Source organism: Pyrus communis, chromosome 11 (assembly GCF_041283825.1).
Source record: "Pyrus communis isolate YQ-2024b chromosome 11, ASM4128382v1, whole genome shotgun sequence".
Taxonomy (NCBI): domain Eukaryota; kingdom Viridiplantae; phylum Streptophyta; class Magnoliopsida; order Rosales; family Rosaceae; genus Pyrus; species Pyrus communis.
In genome coordinates this window covers 4672359-4697779 of record NC_142575.1, presented here as the reverse complement: position 1 = coordinate 4697779, position 25421 = coordinate 4672359, and the positions used below count along the sequence as shown (strand labels likewise).

The 25421-nt window shown below is 39.3% G+C and overlaps 4 protein-coding genes and 1 pseudogene across 6 annotated transcripts; 1 reads left to right on the top strand and 4 right to left on the bottom strand.

The window, feature by feature from the left end:
* Positions 1–401: 401 nt before the first annotated feature.
* LOC137741578 (U-box domain-containing protein 44) lies at positions 402–5280 on the bottom strand. 2 transcript variants are annotated; one of them, XR_015953166.1, is made up of 6 exons: positions 4693–5280; positions 3808–4605; positions 3186–3492; positions 2550–3014; positions 562–1923; positions 402–495 (listed from the first exon to the last, which is right to left on the bottom strand). XR_015953166.1 is itself a non-coding variant. In XM_068481272.2 (5 exons), the coding sequence occupies exons 1-5, from the start codon at positions 5143–5145 to the stop codon at positions 818–820; spliced, it is 3129 nt and encodes a 1042-aa protein (XP_068337373.2). In that variant the 5' UTR covers positions 5146–5280; the 3' UTR covers positions 511–817. The 2 variants fall into 2 exon arrangements, 1 of the variants encoding a protein (XP_068337373.2); XM_068481272.2 differs by lacking the exon at positions 402–495 and having other exon boundaries at positions 511–1923.
* Positions 5281–8134: 2854 nt separating this feature from the next.
* Positions 8135–11676, bottom strand: LOC137741579 (internal alternative NAD(P)H-ubiquinone oxidoreductase A2, mitochondrial). Its single transcript, XM_088679359.1, has 8 exons — positions 11186–11676; positions 10547–10760; positions 10291–10451; positions 10037–10102; positions 9633–9796; positions 9158–9272; positions 8770–8949; positions 8135–8687 (listed from the first exon to the last, which is right to left on the bottom strand). Exons 1-8 carry the CDS (start codon positions 11459–11461, stop codon positions 8535–8537), a joined length of 1329 nt encoding a protein of 442 aa, XP_088535485.1. The 5' UTR covers positions 11462–11676; the 3' UTR covers positions 8135–8534.
* Positions 11677–12236: 560 nt separating this feature from the next.
* Positions 12237–14978, bottom strand: LOC137743170 (U-box domain-containing protein 24-like; annotated as a pseudogene). The gene is made up of 4 exons (XR_015953165.1): positions 14414–14978; positions 13564–14326; positions 12986–13287; positions 12237–12765 (listed from the first exon to the last, which is right to left on the bottom strand). The product of XR_015953165.1 is annotated as a U-box domain-containing protein 24-like (transcript).
* A 22-nt stretch (positions 14979–15000) lies between these two features.
* Positions 15001–17329, top strand: LOC137741580 (selT-like protein). The gene is made up of 4 exons (XM_068481274.2): positions 15001–16029; positions 16141–16214; positions 16496–16814; positions 16945–17329. Exons 1-4 carry the CDS (start codon positions 15853–15855, stop codon positions 17053–17055), a joined length of 681 nt encoding a protein of 226 aa, XP_068337375.2. The 5' UTR covers positions 15001–15852; the 3' UTR covers positions 17056–17329.
* A 1244-nt stretch (positions 17330–18573) lies between these two features.
* LOC137741628 (protein PSY3-like) lies at positions 18574–24695 on the bottom strand. The gene is made up of 2 exons (XM_068481324.2): positions 24554–24695; positions 18574–18895 (listed from the first exon to the last, which is right to left on the bottom strand). Exons 1-2 carry the CDS (start codon positions 24639–24641, stop codon positions 18741–18743), a joined length of 243 nt encoding a protein of 80 aa, XP_068337425.1. The 5' UTR covers positions 24642–24695; the 3' UTR covers positions 18574–18740.
* Between the last annotated feature and the right edge of the window lie 726 nt (positions 24696–25421).

Sequence of the window (25421 nt, the reverse complement as noted above, 5' to 3'; positions counted from 1 at the left end):
GAAAATATGAGTTAGGGTTTAAGGTAGACAAATTGTCTCCCATGCCCAACAGCCCCAACCAATTTTTTTTTTATTTTAAATTAAGCAAAACAAGATAATTAATGTCCTTATCAATCTTTTTGTAAATGGACAATTTGTAATTAAAAAATTCATTAAAAGGTATGTGAGAAAATAAGATATTGAGATGGGAATAACATCACTCTTCCTTAAATGGAATTCTCACTATTGGAATTTCTCCTTTTATGGTGGCCAAGTTTTTATTTAGTGGAAAATACTGACTTTTCAACAGAGGCGGCAAGCAAGCTTTGGTTATTTTCTTTTTGGTTGCTTTGTTGCTTAGTTTTAGGAAAATGTTAGCATTAGTCGCAAACACCTACCCATGTGAGTTGATGTAAGTGCTAGGATCAATCACAATTACACGTTTTTACTTATCATAGATATTCACGCTTGTTTCAATGCGCACCTGTGTGACTGATCCTAACACACTTTTATGGACTTAAGAAGCTTCAATTTAATTTGAAGATGAAAAATCAAGCTTGAGATTAATTTACGGGATATGACTTGTAAACCCAATGTAGAACACAATCCCCTTCTACTTTCTTACAAGTTACAACAATGAACACAAAGACAAACACTGCGAGTACAACTATAAAGTAATTTACGAGTTAAGATAAAGGAACTGTTATTAGCACTCCAAAAATCTCTAGCATTCCAAAAATTTCCATCTCAGAGATTTTTGGAGTACTAATAACAGCTCCCTAAGAGAGACTTGGTAAAAACTAAAATGACAACAAAATTTCATCCATGTCGTCATAAACTACCCATGTGTCCGACTTTGACGCGACGATATTCCACTAACCGCGGATAACTGCTTCAGATGGGTAAGAGCATCCTGAGCCTGTCTCTTGGTGTTCGAATTGCCGTGCTTGAAGGCTTCCACCAATGCCCAAACCAGAGCCTGGTTTAGTGAATGTCTATGGTTTTCGACTCTCAACACTTTCTCTATGATCCAAGTTGTTCGCTCCTGAAGCTCGCCCGGTCGAACTGCCCTGAAAAGGTTAATCACAGCTTCAATCACACCCAAATCTTCGAGCTGGTCAACTGCTCTTTTGAAGCTGCTAGAAGTTTCTATTACAAGAGTGGACAGTGCCTCCACTGCAGCAATCCGAACACTGGTGTCCTCGTCGTTCAGTAGATCAACGAGGGTTGTGATGGAGTTGCTCTTTAGCAAGCACAACTGACTGTCTTCTTCACATGAAACATTGTGTATTGGACACCTTGGTAGTTCTACAGAAGAGCTTCCACACATGAAGACCAAATACGAAAAGAATCCATGGGGAGGTCGTGGTTCTGATTCCGCAGCAGCTAGGAACCCTCCATATTCCGACAAGTTTTTCAATCCAAGGGCAGCTAGTTGTCTCACTCTTGGGTTTGACGGATAGATAAGATGATCGTGGAAAATAGTAATAAGGCTATGCTCTTTGAATGTGCCAAGAGTTTGCCGGTCAGGTTTCCTTGTAATGTGAAGTAAAAGACCAAGAAGACCTTCCAACAAGTTTGATGCAGGTCGTGAAATCCTCCCGCTGGAAGCTTGGCGCTGGCTTTTAAGAGTAGTAACTGTCCAATTTACAAAACTAACTCCAAGAAGTGTTTTCACTTCATTTTCTGAAAGAGAAAGGTTCGCAAGTATGCATGCGGCATCAGATCTCTCACTATCTATTGATTGGTGGTCTAATAGTTTGTCTTGTAACAGGGGAATCCTGTTCGAAAGCCTTAGCTCGTTAGCTATATCTTCACCACACCTTTCTGAGAGTAGTCTTGTAAGCCTAAAAGCATGAATCCTGTGTTCAACTTCTGGGTGTTCAAGAAATGGTAAAATGGTTTTAATCCCTTCCCCAGATTTTATATGACGAGCCACCGACTCTGCAAATAAAAACAATAAAACATGGGTCTCCTGTTAAAGTTTGCCAATTTGGCAATTGTCTTTCATCATTTGCTTACGAGAGATATTCTTATGCCAGAAACATCTAAAATTCACAACCAAAAATGTAAACAGAAACCATTTCTCAGCAGATATTTTGCCCTGCAATGGATTGCATATTCCTGGACATTCTGGTTTTGCGATTTGAGATGTATTAATTAGCATCGGCAATCTCACACATGAATATATCAGCGGCACAAAACTTTAGGTTATTAACTTATTCTTGGAAAGCCAATTAAGGAGATCATCTTTGTTTTCATAATGTCATTGATGAAAAACCAACGCTCCGATAATATATTTGGCCTTTCTATATATACAATAACTAGCCATATTAGGATTCCGTTTGAACTGCATCAATTTCCTAAGGTAAAGAAAGCCACAATTTTCCTGATTCAATTTCCGGAAAAATAAAGCAAAATGACTTAAAAGGCTATAACTTACTGAGAAGTGAACATAAAACAAATGTAGGCAAGTTCAATTTATACGAGGTACTCCTTAGAGATTGATATAGCAAGATATGTATATATGAAAGCATGGCTCAATTATTACTTATGTGATGAAAACTTACGTGATGCCTGTGGAGACGATGCAATTCCATATAGGATGTGGAGAATAGAAATTTGACATTGAGGAGATGCAAGTGGTAAAGATCCCAAAAGACCATAAATGAATGCTTCTGACTGCATGGAATGCCCTTCCTTGTCAGCATATGCCAATTCCCAGTGCCCTGAATTTGACACTATATTTGCAATTGTTGCTGCAGCCAATTCTTTGAGTTCTGGTGAAGTATCCTGGTTTATAAAAAGGATAGCTGTAAGAGAGGGAAGTACAGCAGAATCAACGAGGATGGTTGCATTGTCATCTAGACTTGACAAGTTGTACAACGCTTGCAAGCTTGCTGCTCTTCCTTCTGGCTTAGATAGCATCTCAACCAGTATTTTAGCACTTCGCCTAGCTATTTGTTCCTTGCTGCTATTTGTCAAGGTCATACTTCCCACCAAAGATGCCATTTCAATTTTGGCACCATCGGAACCTGTTGCCTTAAAGAGTTTAGATTCTATGCTAACATGTGAAAATAAAATCACACCATACACTGCAGACCATTGTTTAAACTTGCAAAATTGAATTGAATTTCCAAATTAATGTAATCCATGACAATGTAATGATTTTCAGATTGAAAAACAAAAGTTAGTACAAGACAAACCTTCACAAAGTCGAGTAAGCAATGGTTCGAATCTCCCTGCCGCAGCCAAATGCTGAACATTAACCTCCACCTTCTCCATCCACTTTAGTACCTCCTCAGCCAATTTGGATAAACCAGGATGCTCGAGGTTTCCTGCCATACTTGAGAGAAGAACCAGCGCGCCTTTCTCTGATGCAATTTTAATGCAACAAGCTTCATCACTAGAGAACTCAAGTAAAAGTTTCACAGCATACTCTCTCTCTCTCTCCGAGCTCCCGGTAAGACTATGTATGGCCAATCTAGTGATACCCTCTTGAAGCATGATTTTCTAAAAATGTTTGACAAATTCTATCAGAAATTAGTAAACATCTGAGACACCCACAAGGGCCAACTAGAAACAAATATCACTATGCCATACTGTGGAAAAGAAATGGAAGTTCTACACTGTCACGAGAAACTGCAATTTCAAACTTCAAATACCATACAGAGCAAAAACTTTACCATGAAGAGTGTAACTTGATTGAAAAATACAAAAACCACAGCACGAGGGGTATAACTTGATTGAAAAATGTGAAAACTTCGGCATGAAGAGTATAACTTGATACAAAACCCAAATAAAACTGCGATAAAGTGATAAACCCACCTTGCTTTCTTCATCCTTGGCCATGCTAAGCAAAACCATTAGAGCTTTGCTCCTCAAATATGTCCCGATACTCTTGGAACTGTTCCTGAGCATCTTAACAATAAGAACAAGAATGCCACCATTCCTAACTCTATACCGACAATTCGGATACTCCTCCGAGATGTTATACACATTATCCAGCACTCCCTCCACACAATCCACCGCCGGAGGCTCTTTACTCAGATGCTGAGCTGAAATTTTCACCACAATATCAACATTCCTATTGACCCACTCCTCTATAGCTCCGGACAATCCAATGTTCGGCTTCACCTCCAGCGACTCGAGAACTTGACCCGTGACCGGACAAGTCGGGTCACGCCCGTCTTCCAAACACCGCTCGAACCAGTAATTAATGGCGGTCCGCTCGTACGTCTGCGACGACTGGAGCACTACCGGGTCCCGCATCACCTCCTTCGTCAGCGGACAGAGAAAGTTCTTAAACGGCTGAATGTGAACGTCGTCTTCGAACTCCATTCCCTTCTTCCAAGCCGAGAAACTGGGACGCTGCACGGCCCAGTTGTTCAGAATCCTCTCCAACGACCACAGAATCCGCCGTTCCGACTCCAAATTGGACCCTGCGACGTCGTTTTTGAGAAGCATGATCTGCTTCGAGAGCTCGTCATGATTCTCAGCGTCGATCCCTAGCCCTCGGGCTAAGTCCATGATTATCGCGCTCTCCACTGCTTTGCTGGTCTTCGATTGAGTTGCTAATCCTTCTTTCTGCAGAATGTGATGAACTCGTTCTTCCTTCTCCGAAACCTAAAATCCGATTCAAAACCCCCAATTTTCAAAATTCGCGTTCAAAAATTTGAATCGAAGATGAACTGAAGTGAGGTCACTACTTACTGTGAAGTGAGCTTGCTTCATGTCTCTGGAGAGATCGGCGATCTTCTTGCGAAGATCGGAGAGGTTGAGGTCCTGAACCGCAGCGTCGAGGAGGGCGAGCCAGCCGGAGATGGCGACTGTGCGGTCGCGGAGGGAGGAGCAGAGGGAGAGGCAGTTGATGAGGACGGAGATTTTGCCCTTGGTTCTGTAGAACGACAGAGTTTCGAGTGCGGAGGCGAGGTCGGCGGCGATGCCCTTGAGGGCGGTGTGGGCGGAGGGAGGGAGGGAGTCGAGCGATGGCGTGGCGCGGGTGAGGTGGGTGAGTGACAGCTGAAGGCGGTCAGCAAAGCCGGAGAAGCGGCGGGGGAGGTCGAAGGGAGAGTGGCGGTAGTGATCGGCGCAGAGCTCGGCGAGCGAGGTGTTGATTGAGTCTAGTGCCGACGAGACGGAGGACGACGACGACGACGACGTCATTGCATTGCCGCGTTCGCCTGTCGGAGTTGGGGTTCCGGGGACTGGAGCGAAGGTCAAACTTCGAGTGTTGACTTGAAGCGGAGACTCGCGCGGCACACTGGCTTCAAAGATTCAAGCTCAAGTTCCCATCCGACGGTTATAATTAATTTAATATTAAAAAAAAAATTTGAAAAACCGCCGTAGAAACGTTGCAGTTGAAGTTTCAACAAAGGCGCCAAAGACCAAAGAGGAAAGCGATGGAAGTTATTAACAGTAGTATTATCTTCAAAGAGGAAAGTGATGGAAGTTATTAACAGTAGCATATGGGCGTACTCAAAGTGTGTGAGAATTTTTTTTTTTTTTTTTTGAAATAAAAGAATAGAGAAAGAGAGTGATAGAGAATGTGAGAGTGGGAAGTTTTTTTTTTAATTTAATTTTATTATTATTATTTTTAACTAGAGATACATTATGATTACATGTATGTGAGGTTTTGAAAGAAAAAAAGCAAAATTTGATGGTGTGAGATTACATTTTTGCCCCATATTTCTTATTCATGTTCTTTTTTAATTAGAGGGTTAAAGTGGTAATCTCATAGAGTTTTGGTTGACAATGAGTGCTTTATTAATTAGTAGAGATTAGCATTTCTGAACACATTTTTTTAGAAAATGAAAAGAGAGAGGGAGAGAGAGAGAACATGGGCGAAGTTGAAGGTTTTTGTTTTTAGTGTTTTTATTTTATTTTTTAAATATTAGAGGTATTTTAACATCACATGTAGGTAAAGTTCTAAAAAACGCTAGACGCTAGTCGGGCGGTGGACAAGGGCCTAGCGCCTAGGCGGATTTATGTATTTTATTATGGAATTATTATTTGCACTTCAAAATTCTCATTCTAGATTTTTTGAATGCCAATAACATTTTCCTTTATTATATATTATTATAAAATATGAGCATATTTGTAAAATTTTAGGACTTTTTATGTTAATTTTATAACATTTACTCAGCCCACATATTTTAATTATTATTGGGTTTTGCTTCTTTTCTTGATCAAGATTAGGTTTGCTTCTCATTTAATAAACAACCTTGTTTCTTTATATAAAAATAAATTTCTTATTCCTGATGGTATAGACAAAAAATGACATAGGCGTGGCAAATGGACAGCCACATCACTCTTCCCACAACTCTTTCCCCACTTTAATTCAGCTCGAGAACCACACAAAATCCCATAAATCTCTCTTTCTTTCTCTCTCTCGTTCTTTTTCCATAAACCTTTAGCAAAGCAACCATGGCTATATTCAGATGCGGACGTAGATAAGAGTTTCGATGCAGATGCGAGAGTTGAGTTGAAGATCCAATGAGAGTTCGAGACGGCAAGAGTTGCAGAGCCTTCAACACTGGCAAGAGTGGAGACCGTGGAAACTGGGAGAGACGATCGACGACGATGGCCCAAAAATACCTCTTGAAGTCGCAGTGTGTGAGTGCACTGTAGTTGAGGAAGAAGAGACGAAGTGGCTGACGACGAGACTTGGTTTCTGAAATTAGGTAGCTGTAGGGCATGGGAAGTTAGAAGTTAGAAAGTTAGAATAAAGATATGATTTTTTTTTTTTTTAATTTCAAAAAAAAAAAAAAAAAGGCCCAGCTCCACTTAGCATCGTCTAACCCGCCTAGAGCCCAGCCGATTTTTTCTGCCCAATTTGCAAGAAAACGTCTCAGATGGTGACCGTTCAACGCCAAGGCCCTTTTTTAGAACACTGTCGGCAGGTGAAGCTTCAATAAAAAAAGTAAAATTTGAACCTATGAAATTACATTATTGCTCATCATTTTTTTTGTGTGATAGAAGACTAAGTAATCTTTTCATCGTCTTTTGGTTGACAAATAGGGTTTCATTAATTAATAAGGATGATTACACAAATTTAAGGCTGGACAATTTAGTTAGAGCAATGGAGGCATGGATGGTTCGCTCACTCCCATTTTTTGTTGACCCAATTGTTCCGTTTGGTTCAATCTCTTGGTGGTGGCAGCAGCCTTGCGATGGAGGCGCGTCATCTGACTTGGGGGTGGCTGCTGGTTTCCTTTTCATTTTTAGGGTTTTTTGTTATTCTGAGTTGGGTCTTTTTAGGCTTTCTATTGTATTTGATTTTTCCTGATGGGCTTATATTTACTATTTAGGTTTTGGGCTGCCTTTTGAGCTCTTCTCTCCTTGTTAATGTCTTATATTTAATGAAAGTAACTTAGTTCGACAAAAAAAAAGTTAAGAGTAGTGTACTCTTGTTCTTCAATTTGTATTGTGTTTAAAGAATATAAGAGTAAAAGGATAATATAATAACACAATCCTCTTTTGTTGATAAATATCTCAAATTATTTGAGGGTTCTTTGTATGGTTTAATATACATCATATTTCAACGATCTAACCGTTCATCTTTTAAGTTTTACTTTAAAAATCATCTCTACAAAAATCACTCAAATCTGAAATCATCCATCATTTTTTCAAAGTTTATTATGTGCAAAGAGTATTTCAGCAATCAAACTGATTTATATTCCGACTTCTAGTAGATAGTCTAGACTTTAATTAAAAATGTCACTTTTTCTATTCATGCTCACTCCGATTCCTCCATAACCTAATTTCTTCTTATTCCGATTTCAAACACATAATTCTTAATTAACTGATCTCCAAGCTCCCCGCAAACCAGAATTATTTCATAATATTTCAACATAATTGTCCAAAGAAAATGCGAATCTATAGACATAATTGGCCATCAATGTGCTAGTTATGGGCCATGAAGCCCAAATCTGTTTGAGTTACACAGAACGAACTGAGCCCAAGGGAGATGCCCGTTTACGTTTCATATCAAGAAATAGCCGAAGATGGTGCTTATATTGCCAAGAGAATTGCGATGTGAACAAATTTCAGTAGTGTTTCGAGTTGTAACTGTATGTACTTCTAAAGAACATCAACTGACACAGCAATACGATAATACGATGTGACGACAATGCTGCAGTTCAAGAACGAAATAAAAAAAGAAACCGAATCACATTCGTATTCGTATAAATAGACACGGTACATGTCCTCGTTCGAAACCGGAAGGCACATGTTCTTAGAAATGCACACAAGTAGAGTGATATTAAGGGCAGCAACAAACTGAACTAAACCAACTGATATGGCACAAAACATAGCAATCGTATCATACCTCCATCATCTCTTATACTTTATTCAACTTTCATTTGTTTATTTTTTCACGGGAGCGGTTCAATCGCCTCTACCACCATTACCATCCATTGAATCCAACCGTTAACCATCACAACACTCACCGCCGCCACATCATCATTGCCACCGCAGTTTGATCCCACTTCTGCCGCCAGCATCACCGAGTAGTAGTATTCATGCTACTAGGTATCTTCGCTTCCTTGTCAAATCTAGATTTTGCTTGTATCACGCCCAAACACTAAAGTTGTAAGCCAGTTAATCACCACATAGAATCTGTTCCTCCAGCTTATGACTCGGGTTAAATACGTGCCGCGCCAAATAAACCAACTAGAGAACCCGGCCATAGATATGCCATTACCCGCCTGCAAAAAAAATTGCTACAAAGATGAGTTATCTTAAGCTTAAAGTGCGAGACCAGCGGCTTTGAAGTGGCTTGAAATTCACCTTGCTCTGTCTGAGGTCCACGAGAGCCCTGAATCTCCCAAGAGTCGCCATGCTTCCTAAATGCTTGTACACAAATGGTTCCTTGTATTTATAATCTCTTGCAGCATTCGCACGCCCTCCACCAGCTTTACCAATTTTGTTCAGTAGATTGGCCAAATATTTTCCTTGCCTCTCTGCAACCTTATAATATTTCAAACAGATATGCATAAAGATTCAGTTGCCCTTTAGCTGCAGACTGTAAAATCTAGAATCACGTTTTAAAAGCAAAGAACTTCAGTGCATTTGCCGGCTGGCTAAACCGTCAGAGTAAATACTACCACTACACAAATTTTATGGACTTTTAAACACATGGGACTCTATGAGAATAGAAAATCGAACAATTCCTAACCTGGGCCAAGGCTGGAAGGGTTGGTTTTCCTGTACTTCCAACAAAACCACTACAGTCTCCAATTGCATACACATCCTGCGCCTCAGGAACGCGCAGCCACTCGTCAACCCCAATCCTGCAATTAGATAAACGGGTCAAAAAAAAATAAGCTAACAGGATATGTCATTCTAAAGCTTACTTAACAATTTGGGTAGTAAAAATAGGGAGCAAGAATGGGAAACATGGACCAAATCATACCTTATGATATGAAAAGATTTAAAGCAGACAATGACAGATGATATTGAAATGAAAGATTTGCCTTGCAGAGGAGGAAATGGAAAAATATAAACTGAAATTTTGGGGGCAAAAAGTGAAGTAAAATGTTCACCAGAAGGTACCAAAATTTATGAAAACTCATAAGCTTAGATTTGTTAGACGCTTCAGTAGTTGAGAGGAGGAACAAACTCATTCCATTAGAAACATACTTAAGCATCACCTTCCACCAGGAGATTTTGGAAGTGGCAAGGAGTTCACCAAAGGTGATGGACCAACACCGGTAGACCATACCAAAAGACCATAAGGAACCTCTGTGCCATCATTAAGAATTATTTTCTTATCCTTGACATCCTTAACAATTCCAAGGACAAGACGAACTCCTGACTGAGAGAAACAATCAAATGAGCAATGAACATACCCAGAGATTAGTGGGAATAAATTTTAGCAATCAACAACTGTAGTTTGTGGGAGATAATCTCTGAGAAATCACTCTTAGTTTTTTAATACTACTGGTGGTGCAACGATTTGAGGTTGCCATTATGTGCATAAGAAGGATTCTCAGAGATGATCTCATTTGACTAATAACAGGCCAACAGGTTCTTTTATGAATAAAATATCTCTTACCGTTGTCAGCTGTTTTGTAACATAGCGCCGCAGCTGATTGTCAAATGATGATAATATCTCATTTACCTATGAAGACAAAAACGTTACTCAGTTGTCATAGAGAAAATCTACTTCCTCATTACAATAAACAGTTTACAGATTTAAGTTTTTCCATGGACTGCATTTATATCTAATAATTTTGCAAAAGATAAGATGTGCAGGAGTATTCCAACATGGTTGAAACTTGAATCACAGAGAGAATTTAATGGACAAACCTCAATCAAGGTAACATGAATATAATTTTTCACATGAGCATATCTTTCCTGAACATCTCTCTGAATAAAGTCACTAAGTTCACCGCTGAACTCAACTCCCGTGGGACCACCTCCGACAACAACACAGTGTAGGAGTCTACTTTTCTCATCCTCTGAAACACCTACCTCCAAACCAAAATCAAATGAAATACACAATGAGATCTGATATCATGTGATTGTTGCTCTCAAGTAATTAAATCTAACTGAAGCAGTATACCAGGCACATCCGACAACATCAAGTTTAGGAGCAGCTTCCTACGGATTTCCTGGGCATGAGTGACTTCCCGAAGAAAAATTGCATGTTCTTGTACACCTTGTATGCCAAAAGTTGTTGGCCTTGCTCCCAAAGCAATTACCAACTTATCATACGCAATTTCAAATTTCCATGGCTTCAAGGGTTCAGCTCCATCAATCACTGTCTCGCATTTCACCTTCATTTCCCAAAACCAACATTCTTGCAAGTAAGGCAATCTTGAAATCCAAACATTTTGAATATTCTCTCCACCAAAACCGAAAAAAAAACTCAAATCTTTGTAGCACTTCAAATCAAGTAATTAGTTAAAACCTTAAAATTAAGCCACTTTCAGAAAGAAAAAAAAATATAAATCAAACTTTTTACCAAATATTAACAACACAGAAGCTATACCAAATATTAACAACACAGAAGCTAATTAATTAATTCACATTTTTCACTACAGAAAAGCAAAAGTTCAATCAAGTAAGAATTACCCATTGCCAAATTTTTACCCAAAAGATTCAAACTTTTACCCACAAAGTCACTAAACCAGTAAATCTAAAAATACCCACGTCACCATTTACTATCCAAGAACAAAAAAAAAAAAAAAAATTGACGTGCCACATGCTTATCGGGATTGAGGCCGATACAATTGGAGAGGAAGAAATACGACCCGGTTTCTCTCGAAATAGCGGGCTGGATCCTGGCAATGGGCTCGGCGACAGACCGGAACTCCAAAGTTCCGACGCAGGTGGAGGCCAGCAACGGTGTAAACACCATGTGGTTCCTCTGCGACACACAAACGATGTCATATTGCTCGGTGTCCAGACCTTTCATGAACCGGCACCCGGCCCAGCCTGAGCCCAGGACCACCACCCGCAGCTTGTCACCGGGCATCGTGGGGCCCAGACCTGAGTAAAAGGTCGGCTGTTGATGGGTTGGAGTCGGAGCCGGAGCTGGAGTCTCATTGGTCGGACTCGAGCGAGCCGTCTCAGTGCTGAAGTGGGAGAGCAGAGTGTAGGAAAACTGGTCAGAAATTCTGGGTCAGGCCGATGATCTGGCGGTGGTGACTGAGACTTGGATGAGGCTTCTGAACCAAGACATTGCGTTCTGAAGTGTTACGACCTAGATTAGTGATAGTTAAAGCAGAGAGTGGCCCTGCAGCACAAATTTGTGTAAGCTTGAAGAAGGTGGAGCAAGTTCCAACAATTTGGTGTCGTTTTCTGCAGCTATGATGAATTTGTCGCATGTTGTTTTCACGGGGACTTCGTCAGGTGGCAGTTTAGGATCTTGATGAACAGAATGTAGAAAAGTTGATCGAAATGTCAAATCAGTTAGGTATGAGTTAGGCAGTTAGGCATGAGTAAGAGTTTAGGTTTAGAGACAGAGATAAGACAAGATGATTAATCAACATGCCTAAACTTTCACATGAACTTGCCAACACAATCACCAACAAACTTCTAATCAATTGATTGGCAACATCTTCAAACCCAATTGATTGTTGTGTTATAGCATTAAAGGTTATCAGCCTACCAATATAAGTGACAAATTAAACTAAAATAAAAGACAAAACAATATTCGGTACAAGTGATATGAGAGGCCAGTGTTTAACTTAACTAAAAGCCGGCATTTTGAGAGACTAGTGTTTATATAAGGTACTTAGTAACAGATATGAGAAAAATTTTGTTGAATCAGAAAAAAGAAGTTACAACTAGTTAAGGAGGGGACATAAAACTTACGTTATGCCTGGGGGGACGCAATTCCTATAGGATGTGGAGAATAGAAATTTGACATTGAGGAGATGCAAGTGGTAAAGATCCCAAAAGACTATAAATGAATGATTCTGACTGCATGGAATGCCCTTCCTTGTCAGCATATGCCAATTCCCAGTACCCTGAATTTGACACTATATTTGCAATAGTTGCTGCAGCCAATTCTTTGAGTTCCGGTAAAGTATGCTGGTTTATAAAAAGGATATCTGTAAGAGCGGGAAGTACAGCAGAATCAACGAGGATGATTGCATTGTCATTTAGACATGAAAAGTTGTACAATGCTTAAATGCTTGCTGCTCTTCCTTCTGGATTAGATAGCATCTCAAACAGTATTTTCAGCACTTTGCCTGGCTGTTTGTGCCGTGCTGCTATTTGTCAAGGTCATACTTCCCACCAAAGATGCCATTTCAATTTTGGCACCGTCGGAACCTGTTGCCAAAAAAAATTTAGATTCCATACTAACATGCGAAAATAAAATCACACCATACACCCCAATCCGTAGTTTAAAAAAAGGTGGATCCTTCCAGCTCTCCTGTTTTCTTATTCCATTTACTTTGTACTGAAAACTTGCAAAATTGAATTTCCAAATGTAATCCATGACAAGGTAATGATTTTCAGATTGAAAAACAAAAGTTAGTACAAGACAAACCTTCACAAAGTCGAGTAAGCAATGGTTCAAATCTCCCGGCCGCAGCCAAATACTGAACCTTATCCTCCACCTTCTCCATCTGCTTTAGTACCTCAGCCAATTTGGATAAACCAGGATACTCGAGGTTTCCTGCCATACTGAAGAGAAGAACCAGTGAGCCTTTCTCGGATGCTCTTTTAATGCAACAAGCTTCGTCACTAGAGAACTCAAGGAACAGTTTCACAGCATACTCACTCTCTTTCTCTGAGCTCCTGGTAAGACTGTATGGTCAATCTAGTGATACCCTCTTGTAGCATGATTTTCTAAAAAGGTTTGACACATTCTATCAGAAATTAGTCAACATCTGAGACACCCGCAAGGGCCAACTAGAAACAAATATCAACGTACCATACTGCGGAAAAGAAATGGAAGTTCTACACTATCAAAAGAAACTGCAATTTCAAACTTCAAATTTTCCACACAGAGCAAAAGCTTCAGCATGCAGAGTGTAACTTGATTGAAAAATACAAAAAATTCAGCATGAAGAGTATAACTTGACAAAAAACCCAAATAAAACCGTGATAAAGTGATAAACCCACCTTGCTTTCTTCATCCTTGGCCATGCTAAGCAAATCCATTAGAGCTTTGCTCCTCAAATATGTCCCAATACTCTTGGAACTGTTCCTGAGCATCTTAACAACAAGAACAAGAATGCCACCATTCCTAACTCTATACGACAATTCGGATACTCCTCCCAGATGTTGTACACATTATCCAGCACTTCCTCCACACAATCCACCACCGGAGGCACTTTGCTCAGATGCTTTTCACCACAATCTCAACATTCCTATTGACCCACTCCTCAATAGCTCCGGCCAATCCAATATTCGGCTTCACCTTCAGCTACCTGAGAACTTGACCCGTGACCGGACAAGTCAGGTCACGCCAGTCTTCCAAACACCGCTCGAACCAGTAATTAATGACGGTCCGCTCGTACGTCTGCGACGACTGGAGCACTACCGGGTCCCGCATCACCTCCTTCGTCAGCGGACAGAGAAAGTTCTTAAACGGTTGAATATGAACGTCTTCTTCGAACTCCATTCCCGTCTTCCAAGCCGAGATACTGGGCTGCCGCACGGCCCAGTTGTCCAGAATCCTCTCCAACGACAACAGAACCCGCCGTTCCGACGCCAAATTGGACCCTGCGACGTCGTTTTGAGAAGCCTGATCTGCTTGGAGAGCTACTCGTGATTCTCAGTGTCGATCCCCAGCGCTCGGGCTAAGTCCATGATTATCGCGCTCTCCACTGCTTTGCTGGTCTTCGATCAGAGTGTGATGAACTCGTTCTTGCTTCTCCGTAACCTAAAATCCGATTCAAAATCCTAAATATTCAAAATTCGTATTCAAAGATTCGAATCAAAGATGAACTGAAGTGACGTCACCACTCACTGTGAAGTAAGCTTGCTTCATGCCTCTGGAGAGAGCAAGTTGAGGTCCTGAATAGGGCGTCGAGGAGGGCGAGCCAGCCAGATATGGCGACTGTGCGGTCGCGGAGGGAGAGGCAGTTGATGAGGACGGAGATTTTGCCCTTGGTTCTGTAGAACGACAGAGTTTCGAGTGCGGAGGCGAGGTCGACGGAGATGCCCTTGAGGGCGGTGCGGAGGGAGGGAGGGAGTCGAACGATGACGTGGCGCGGGTCAGGTGGGTGAGTGACAGCTGGAGGCGTTCAGCAAAGCCGGGGAAGCGGCGGGGGAGGTCGAAGGGTGAGTGGCGGTAGTGATCGGCGCAGATGTCAGCGAGCGAGGTGCAGATTGAGTCTAGCGCCGACGAGACGAAGGACGACGATGATGACGTCATTGCAAAAGATTTTTCACCTTCCCCGCCGTACCGCGGTAAGAGAGGAGCAGGCGCCAAAGAGCAAAGAGGGAAGTGTTGGAAGTTATTAGCAGTCGTATTAAGTTTTGCTAAACATTGCTTGGTGGCGACGTGTATCAACATCTAATCACGTATTATCACGCAAATTTAAGTTTGGACAAATTAGTTAATACGCATATTAAATTAAGCTCAAACCCAAATATTTAAATCACTAAAATCCAGAATATAGCTTTGTGAACCGTGAATGTCACCAATTTTTCGAACCTAAATTTCATGACTTAAGATATATTAATTATTGCGGAAAGATTTTAACCCTATTATTTTTTCAGTAAGGATTTTTTTATGTACCTTTGAGTTATATTATCTTAATTTCAGTGAATGTTTAACCTAAGTTTAATTTATGACAAAATTTTTAAAACTGAACAAATCACGTCAGCCAACCGTTGAACCAACCAAACTTCAATATACACTAACCAACCAAACTTTTATACACACATTAAATTTGTTTTTTATTGTTTGACCATGGAATTTAAATTTCAGTCGTTCGATCTTCTTTTCAACCATTGGATTTGACAAAATTAATATTGAAGGATCCCACAAGGGGACTAATTTATATGGAAAACTAATGAAAAGAAGCTTGAAAACTTTGAGTTTTAACGAAAATGAAAAAATAAAAGGTAAAGTGAATAGTAGCAAGATTGACTTTTTAATATAAAAATATGATTTTTCATTAAAATGAACAGTACCAAATTTTTTTTGTTAAAACTTAAAATTCCTAATTTATATTCCTAATTTTGTTAGATGGTCGAGACATAATTGACCATCAATGTGCTAGTTATGGGCCAAGAAGCCCAAATGTATTTAAGTTACGCAAGAGGAAATGAGCCCAAATTCTCCAAAGGCCCAAATAATATTATCCCTACCTACCAGTTGAGTCGATCAAAGAAGGCTAAACAGAACCATCTTCGTCTCCAACTCTCTCTCTCTCTACACACTTTCTGTAGACTGCAGCAATGGACCGAGCACAGCTTGTTCTGCTAGGGCTACCACTCTTCCTCTTCTGCACCGACCTCCTAAACCTCTTTACTCCGCCCCCACCTCCGCCCCACAAGCCTCCTCACCACCACCATCCCCACCTCCAACACCAGCCTCCTCCAGTCGCCAAAGAAACCTTAGACTTCCCCTCACAGGTATTTCACTCTGAATTCCTCTTCACTTTCCATAATTTATTGCAATTGATTCCATATTTTCTTCGTATTATAATTTCCCTCTGTGTTTCTTTGGTTTTTATCGGATTTCAGAAACCAAGCGGTTTTGGGGCAATCGGCGTCGGCAGCACGGTCAAAATTAGCTTCTGCACTTCTTGCTCTTACAAGTATTTCTCTTACTTCTTTTTGTGATTTATTGAATTGGATTTTTAATTTTATTTCGAATTGTGATGTGGTATGATAGAAGATCAATTTGAACAGTTATTCAATAGAAATTGAAGTGTTATTGGGCTCAGTTAAGCCGTAAAATGCTCATGATTTTATCTGTTAGCTCCCAATTAGTGTTCCGATAAGGATGTGGTTTTCTACTTGTTTTGCTCTGAACATGTTAGATTGGATCCTTGGGATTGGACTATATTTACTTATCGAAAGAATTGGCATTTGGTAGGGGGAGTGCAGTAACAATGACGAAGATGTTGGAGGCCGCTTTTCCTGGAATCCATGTTGATCTTTCGAACTATCCTCCGCCCCTTCCAAAGCGTGTGGTCAGCAAGCTGGTTCCGGTTGCTCAAGTTGTAGTTTTTGGGATTGTAATGGCAGGCGAGCATATTTTTCCGATGTTGGGGTTTGCGACACCTCCTGCTTGGTATTATTCTCTGCGTGCAAATAGATTTGGTACCATTGCATCCACTTTGCTTCTTGGCAATGCATTGCAGTCCTTCCTCCAAGGCACTGGTGCTTTCGAAGTTTACCTCAACGATGAATTGGTGAGCAAACCCTTTTTTCTTTGGCCATATGTTTTCTGGGAGCTAGATTACCATTCCTATTTCCTTAAGTCCTTTTTTCTCCTTTGGCCATATGATTGAGTGTTAGCTTATGTTCTCTTGTATGTTGCAGGTTTTCTCTAAGCTGAAGGAGGGAAGATTTCCGGGCGAGCTTGAACTAAGAGATGCCATTGCGAGTAAGTTGGGTAGTTCAAGAATCACAGACTCAGAGTTACGGTCTTAGTCTACTAGCTGGGTTTGGAAAGCCCAAATGCTTGCGGTTGGAGTTTCAAGCTTGCACACTGGCTTGCATACTTGCTTGGTAGGTTCAAAGGCTTCGAAGTTTTAATAAATTTGTTACCCATCACTGTTATACAGAGTAGAGACACCAATAGAATGTTTTGCTGATAGGTTTTGAACGACAATCTGATTCTGCATGTTATCTGAGATCGGCATCGATTGGGTTAAAACAGATTTTGACTCTATTAAGCATGATAATATAGTTTCATTTCACGGAATACAGTGTCCGTATCTACTCAAAGTATAATTGTTCCTGGATTTAGTTTTTCATATTGAGTGTATGAGTATATTTTTTTGTGTACCTGATCATGTACCGGCTCTAGTTACGCTCTGCATACCAGAACTGCCTCGGATGAAAATGGAATTTGAATGTGCATTTCAATTTTCTTGAGTTTATGGAGGTGTTTTGGAAATGTATTGCATGTTTTCATTTGTTCAAAACTTCCAACCCAAGGGAAATGGTGATGCCAGTTTATGCTTCATATCAAGCAATAGCCGAAGATGGTGGTTATATTGCCAATTGAACTGCAATGTGACCAAATTTCAGTAGAGTTTCGAGTTGGAACTTTACGTACTTGTAAAGAACCTCTACTAACACAGCAGGACGATAATACGACGTGACGACAATGCTGCAGTTCAAGAATCCAAAAGGAAACTAAATCACATTAGTATTCATATAAACAGACACAATATATGTCCTATAAAGTATAAACAGCAAGAACAAATTCTGTAACCCTTTAGTTCGAAACCGGGAGGCATATGTTGAATCGCCACTGCCACAATCAACCATCCATTGAATCCAATCCTTAACCATGACAGCACTCACCGTCGCCACATCATCATTGCCACATCAGTTTGGTCTCGCCTCCATGCCGCCAGCATCACCCGGTAGTAGGATTCATGCCAACGGTGGCAGGCACCCCGTTGCGCCAAAATACGGTGCACCTACGCCAACAAAAAGGTAATCGAGATGGGAAAGAGAGCGATATTCGGCTTATGCATGCTTACTTATCGAGTAAATTGTAGCTATGGTCCTTTAATTTGAACTCAATTGGAGCAATGGTCCCTCAACTAAAAATCTATTACCATTGGTCCCTCAACTTTAATTCAACTGGAGAAATAGTTCCTTAATTTTAATCCAATTGTAGCAATGATCCTTCCAACATAACTTGTTTTGACAAAATTTTTGACGTAGTTGACGAAAATGACCATAATTACACTCTTTGATGAGTTGAGAGACCCTAATTGTATAAATGATCATTCTAACATAACTTATTTTGTACACATTTTGATATGTTGAGGGACCAATGGTAATGGATTTTTAACCATTGCTCCAATTTGATTAAAGTTGAGGGACTATTGCTACAATTTACTCCTTACTTATCTAAACCGTTGCTGTATCCACTACGCTTCTTCCGAGCCGACAATGGTATCAAAAAAATATGGCAAAGACCATGAAAGCTTGCATCATCACTTATTTATTAATATAGCAAAGATCTTGAATACCATTTTTTTTTAATACAACAATTAGGTTACGCCAATTAAAAAAGCAATTAAAACATGTTATATATGAAGCATTACATAAGCCTTTCTGAATCAAGAATTGAGCAATGTATTGGTCTATTAGCTTTAGCCTTTTCGGCCACCTCCGCCGCCAGACTTGACCCTTGAGGAGGCGAAGGCGGAGGGATCATGCCCACGATTTGCAGTTGGGTCGTCGTAGTCGTTTGTCGTCACCCTCAAAGACCTACCCTCCATCTCCATTGCCATTACCACCTCATCATCTATAGTACGGTAACCAAGCACACCAACAAAGAAAAGAAAAAAATCAGCCTCCAGCAATTAATGTTTACTACATTACACCGATAAATCTACACCTTCTTGACGAATACAAGGATTATACAGGAAACATATCCGTAACACAACTTTTTGTAAATAATTTTTTACGCACTATTTTGTATGACTCATTTTGTAATGTATTTTAACGATCTAAACCGTTTATCTTTTAGATATTTTCTCAAATATCATGTCTACCAAAAACCATCCAAATCTGAAACAATATGAGCTTTGGATTAAGCGTTTAAGTTTTTTTGTTGAACCTAAACCATTTACTAGGAAAAGTATTTTTCCATCGATAAAATGAATAACATTACACTTCTGGGTATTTATACAAAAGCTGTCACAGCTAACAGAAAAGAAAACCTCCAAACTAACTAATAAGATTCCTTAACCTCTAAGTATTATCTCTTGTAGGTGTAATTACATTTTTATCCTTAATATCCCCCCTTAAACAAAACTGTGGAACTCTCAGTTGAAGTTTGTCTCTCAGAAGCAAGAACATGGGCTTGGATAGAGACTTGGTGCAAATATCTTGATCATGTGCACAAACAAAATGCACAGATACTTGGTTTGCCATAACCTTTTCACGAATGTAATGATAATCGATTTCAACATGCTTGGTCCGAGCATGGAAAATAGGATTCTTTGCTAAAGATATGGCAAAGACATTATCACACCATAACTATGGAGAACAAGGCAGAGGATAAGCAATATCAGCAAGCAATTTGCATAGCCAAGTGATTTCAGCAGCTTCATTTGCAAGAGATCGATATTCAGCTTCTGTTGATGATCTAGCAACAGTGGGTTACTTTTTAGCACTCCATCTAATTAGTGAGTTGCCAAAAAATATGCAGTAACCACTAGTGGATCTTCTATCCAAATAATATCCTACCCAATCGGCGTATGAAAATGCTTGAATAGATGGAGCTTTGGAACACTTGGAGAACCATAAACCAAGATCAAGGGAACCCTTGAGATATTTGAGGATGCGTTTAACTGCTTGCATATGTGAAACTCTAGGACTGTGCATGAACTGACAAACCAAATTGACTGCAAAACTAAGATCAGGTCATGTCCAGGTTAAATATTGAAGAGCTCCAACTAAAGATCGGTATTCAGAAGCATTTTCAAGTAGATGAGATGAGTGATCAAGCTTGGTTGTACTTAGAGGAGTGCTGCAAGGTTTAGCCCCTTTCATTTTTTTTCTTTTGTCAAGAGATCCAAAATGTACTTTGTTTGAGATATAAAGAAACCTGATGATGATCTTTTGACTTCAATGCCAAGAAAGTATTGAAGAGCACCAAGATCCTTAATGGGGAAAAGAACACTGAGTTGTGTTATAACTTCTTGACATGCTGCAAGGGATGGACCAATTACCAATATGTCATCCACATAGACTAGGATGCATACCAAAGTGGGAGATCTCTTCACAAATGGAGAATGATCACTTTGAGAACCTGTGAACCCAAGAGAATACAAAGCATTATGAAGCTTGTCATACCAAGCTCGAGGAGCCTGTTTTAAACCATAGAGTGATCTGTGAAGTTGACAAACATGAGTTGGTTTTGATGGATCTTCAAAGCCAGGTGGTTGTTGCATAATCACTGATTCAGTAAGTAAGTGTGTCATGTAGGAAGGCATTACTACATCTAATTGGTTTAAGAACCAATCATATTGTGCTGCAAGAGTTAGAATAAGTCTAATGGTCACAAGTTTGGCCACTGGACTAAAGGTTTTAGTATAGTCAAGGCTTTCTTATTGGTGAAACCCTTTAGCAACCAAACGGGCTTTATACCTGTCAATAGAGTCGTCTAGTTTCCTTTTGATCCGAAAAACCGACTTACATCCCACAAGATTGTGAGAAGAGGAAGAAGGTACAAAAGACCAAGTACCAGTTTTAGAAGAGCATTAAACTTATCTTGCATTGCTGTGTGCCAATGAGAGTGTTTAGAAGCTTGTAAGTAGGTTGTAGGTACATAATCAACTACGAAATGAGGATGAATAGGCTTAGTTGCAGTTAAGGCTTTGTGTTTGAAAATTCCAGACTTGGATCTTATCTGCATTGGGTGGATGTTGATATGAGAGGTAGATTGTGAAAAAGTAAGATGTAATGGAATTGCAGAAACTGATAAGGTTGCAAGATTTGAGGGATTTGATGTGGGTACAGAATTGGATGTGGATAGAAGGCTTGATGAGGTTGTAAGATTTGATGGAGCTGATGTGGTTACTAGATCTGATGTAGATACGGTATGAGGAGGAAAAGTAGTAAAAGTGAGGGATGATAGAATGAGAGATTGGTATAATGGGGAGGTAACAGGATTTGATGGTGAAGGGTGCAAGGTATAAAATGGAAAAGTCAACTCATTGAAGATCACATGCCTTGCCTTTAAGATCCAATTTTGAAGATGTGTACGACTTTAACCAAGGGAAACAACTGCAACCAAAGACCTTGAGTGACTTATAGTCTGGTACTTTCTTGAAGAGAGACTGCTAAAGAGAAGATCTGGAAATAGTTGGTAATCTGTTGATAAGATAAACTAATGTAGCAAAAGCCTTAACCCAATAATAATGAGGCACCTTAGATGTTATCAAAAGAGTCCGAGCAGTCTCAACTATATGCATGTGCTTACGTTCTGTACACCCATTTTGCTTTGAGGTGTGAGGACAAGTAAGCTGATGTTGAATTCCATGGGTAGCTAAGAATTTAGAGAAGGCAATACTAACAAATTCTCCACCAGAATCAAACCTTAGTGCAGTAATTTTTGTACTCAGAGAATTCAACAAGTAATTTCCATTGCATAAAAGTGGAAAGTACATCAGATTTACACTTTAAGGGATAGAACCAACAATATCGTGTATAGTCATCTATGAAAATGACATAATACCTAAAACCATGGTGAGAAACTGTAGGTGATGATCCCCACACATCCGTATGGATAAGTTCTAAAAGCTTACTTGTAGTACAAGTAGTACTAGAAAAATGAAGTTTAAAACATTTCCCTAGTGGACAATCTGAGCAAAAAGTCTTATTTGAACCATCAAAAACAGAAATACATGATTGAGATGCCAACTTATTTATGATCTTAACAGAAGGGTGGTTCAATCTTTGATGCCAGAAATGCCTTGGAGCTTTGACAGATGCAGTGAATGCTTGATGAGAAGTAGCAGGAGATGATGCTGAGTGAAAAGGATAGAATCCATGTTGAACTGGACCTTTAAAAAACAGCATCCCCGAAGAAAGATCATCCAGAGTGGAGAATAGGCAAACCTTTGCCATCTCCAATATACACTTGCTCAGGCCCATTGTATACTTCTGGATTCTGAAGATTTGCATAAGAATTTGTCATATGCGAGCTTGCACCGAAGTCTACAATCCAGGTAGGTGTAGAATTAGAAGTGCTGGCAATCATAATAGAATGAGAAGATTTGCCATGGTAATTTTGATCTATACTATGAGGACAGTCACAAGCTTCATGATCTAGTTGACGACAAATATGACAAGAGATCTTTCTGTTGGAAGAGTAATTGTTGTGAGCTCCGCAATTGAATTTTTGAGTGGTGTTTCAAGAATAGCTATTCCTGTCATTGTTGAATCTGTAGTTTTCACGAGTCTGATAATTGCCACAATTGGTATTCTGATAATTGCGTTCCACATTGCGACCTTGATTCTTGAAATCAGGAACATGTTGAGCAACAAAAGCTTGAGGATTAAGGTTTGCAGGCAAAGAAAGAATACCAGCAGAAGAATTATACGCCTGAAAAGATGTAGCTGAAATGATTTTCTTCCGATTATTGAGTTAAATCTAATTCATCAATAGTTGTGGATCTAATACAAAACTGAATAGCATCCACAAAAGTCAAATTTGGGAGGCAATCTATGAAGAGTGACTAAGATTAGTTCTGAATCTTCAATTGGAACACCAACACTTGCAAGTGCATCTACGATTTCTTTAATTTGCTGGAGATATTGAGCAACAGTTGATTCACCTTTAACAAGACTGTGATGACGAGATCGAAGCTTGTGAATGTGAGATTGAGATGTAGTTGCAAGTTGCGATTCCAATTTCACCCAAAGTTCTCGAGCAGAAGTCACGCCAACCGTGTAAAGAATTAGAGATTCAGAAAGAGTTGAATTAATCCAGATAAGAATGTTTTGATCATTCTCAAACCAAGTGACATAGGCTGGATTGAGAGTTGCAGTCTGATTCCCTAACAAATCAAGAAGAAATTTGGGCGGCACCGCCATAGTTTCATCAATGAGACTAGTAAGATTGTAACGACGGAAGATCGAAGCAAACAAAGCACTCCATGTCAGATAATTTGTAGTAGTGAGCTTGATTGGAACCATGGATCCAATATTTTGGATTGTAATGGAAGAAGACATTGCAGAATTAGGGTTGGGAATTACATTAGGAAACGGATAAACAGGAGAATCCGATTCCAAAGAAGGAGATGCAAAGGTCACCATAGCTATAGGTGGATGAAGAAATCACGATCAAGTTCAAGAAATCGATCGATTGATTGGAGAAGATGAAGAAGATTAGGCGGTGCAGAAAGAAGCGGGAAAATTGGATCGAAGAGGTGTCGTGAGACTATAGGCGGTTAATACCAGATTAGGAAAAGTATTTTTCCATTGATAAAATGAATATCATTACATTTTGAATATTTATACAAAAGCTATCATAGCTAACAGAAAAGAAACCTCCAAAACTAACCAAGATTCCTTAACCTCTAAGTACTATCTCTTGTAGCTAGGTGTAATTACATTTTTATCCTTAATTACCATTTACTTCACTACTAATGAATGTCTTAATGGTTTTGAATTTGTTTATTTTTTTGCAAAAATAATCAATAAATGATATTTCAAAAAATAAACAATTCAAATCGTTAAAATACATTATAGAGTGGGCCCACAAAGTCTCAATTGGTGTGTGAATACTAGTGTCCATAAGCACAACTAGCAAATATACAAATCATTCGTATATAAAAGAGACAAAACATAATATATATATGTATATATATATATATGTATATATATATAAAATATGGATGCATGAGATGAGAGTATGAATGCCAATCCCAGCTGGTGTTGCACACATTTCCACACCCCCCCAACCCAATTGATTCCAAAACGCAGGCAACGGATACCAGACGGTGCTGATCAATGAATAATTAATTCCTAGATTTATATTCTTAATAATATTAATTAGTATATATTAAGGTTCATTGTATATATCGTAACGAGACAAAATATACACAGTATTATAGAATTAATTTCCAACATAATAATTTTCCAATTTCAAACTAAGCAACTCTATCGATTGCTGTAGTTTTTACTTTTTAAAGAACTCATTGTGTTCCAAGAACAAGATTGGAAAAGGAGAGCAATTCAATGCCTTTGGAGATGATTGTTTCTATGCATCAGTTGAAGGACCGTAGAAGAAAGACTTGCCTGCAACGCGTTTCATATCCCTCGTTCTTCACGTGATCAATGGAGAACGATGCACAGAGAGAGGGTATGAAAATCGACTCGTTGGAGGCAAGTTTTACGCGAACAAGTGGTTGAAGAAGATATAGGTAGAGAGAGAAACATATATCCATACCTGAGAATAGAACGGTGTTCTGAGCAGAAGAAATTACAGCGAAGGCAAGCAAGAGACATACGCACAACCGAGTACCTCCAAATCCCATCTCTCTTTTTCTCTCCCTGGTTGACTCTGATAATCATACACCAGAAGGATGAACGAACCAATATTGCTGTATTTATAGGTTGAATAATGCCAAACCGGTATATGGCTCGTTTGGATGTGCTTTTAAAATAACTGAAAGCATTTTTAGAGAAAATAATTTTTGGTTCCAAAGGCACTTAAAGTGCTTTCTGCAAAAAGCACCAATTGAGTGCTTCTTCCATGAAGCACTTTAAGTGTTTTTTTTAGAATTTACTTGCGTTTTTACTAAGAATTGGTTGTAAAAATATTTTTACCAAAAACGTTTTAGTAATTTTAAAAGTACATCCAAACGAGCTCATACTTCTTGGTGTAACCGTAACACCACCACATAACGTTACTTAACTTGTAGCAACGTGTGTTTGTTTTATATTAATATATTTTAAAAGTTGTAAGGTGGGGGAAATGGTGGACATAAGTGAGCCACGCCCAGAATTCAAAACTCCTCAAAATAACAAAATATATATCTTTATAATGTCGTTTATCATATAACACGTAAAATAATATACATACATACATACATACATACATATATATATATAAAATATGCTTTCAATACCAGTAGGATCATTGCCCGATCCTCCAATCACATCCGTTCATCGTACATCATGCGATTAGAAATCATTATGAATTTTTTTATTTAAAATTAAATATAAATAATACCTGACAAAAACTAATCACACGATGTACGATAAATAAATGTAATTGAAGGATCTCCGAAATTCTCACAAAAGAGAATTCAGCG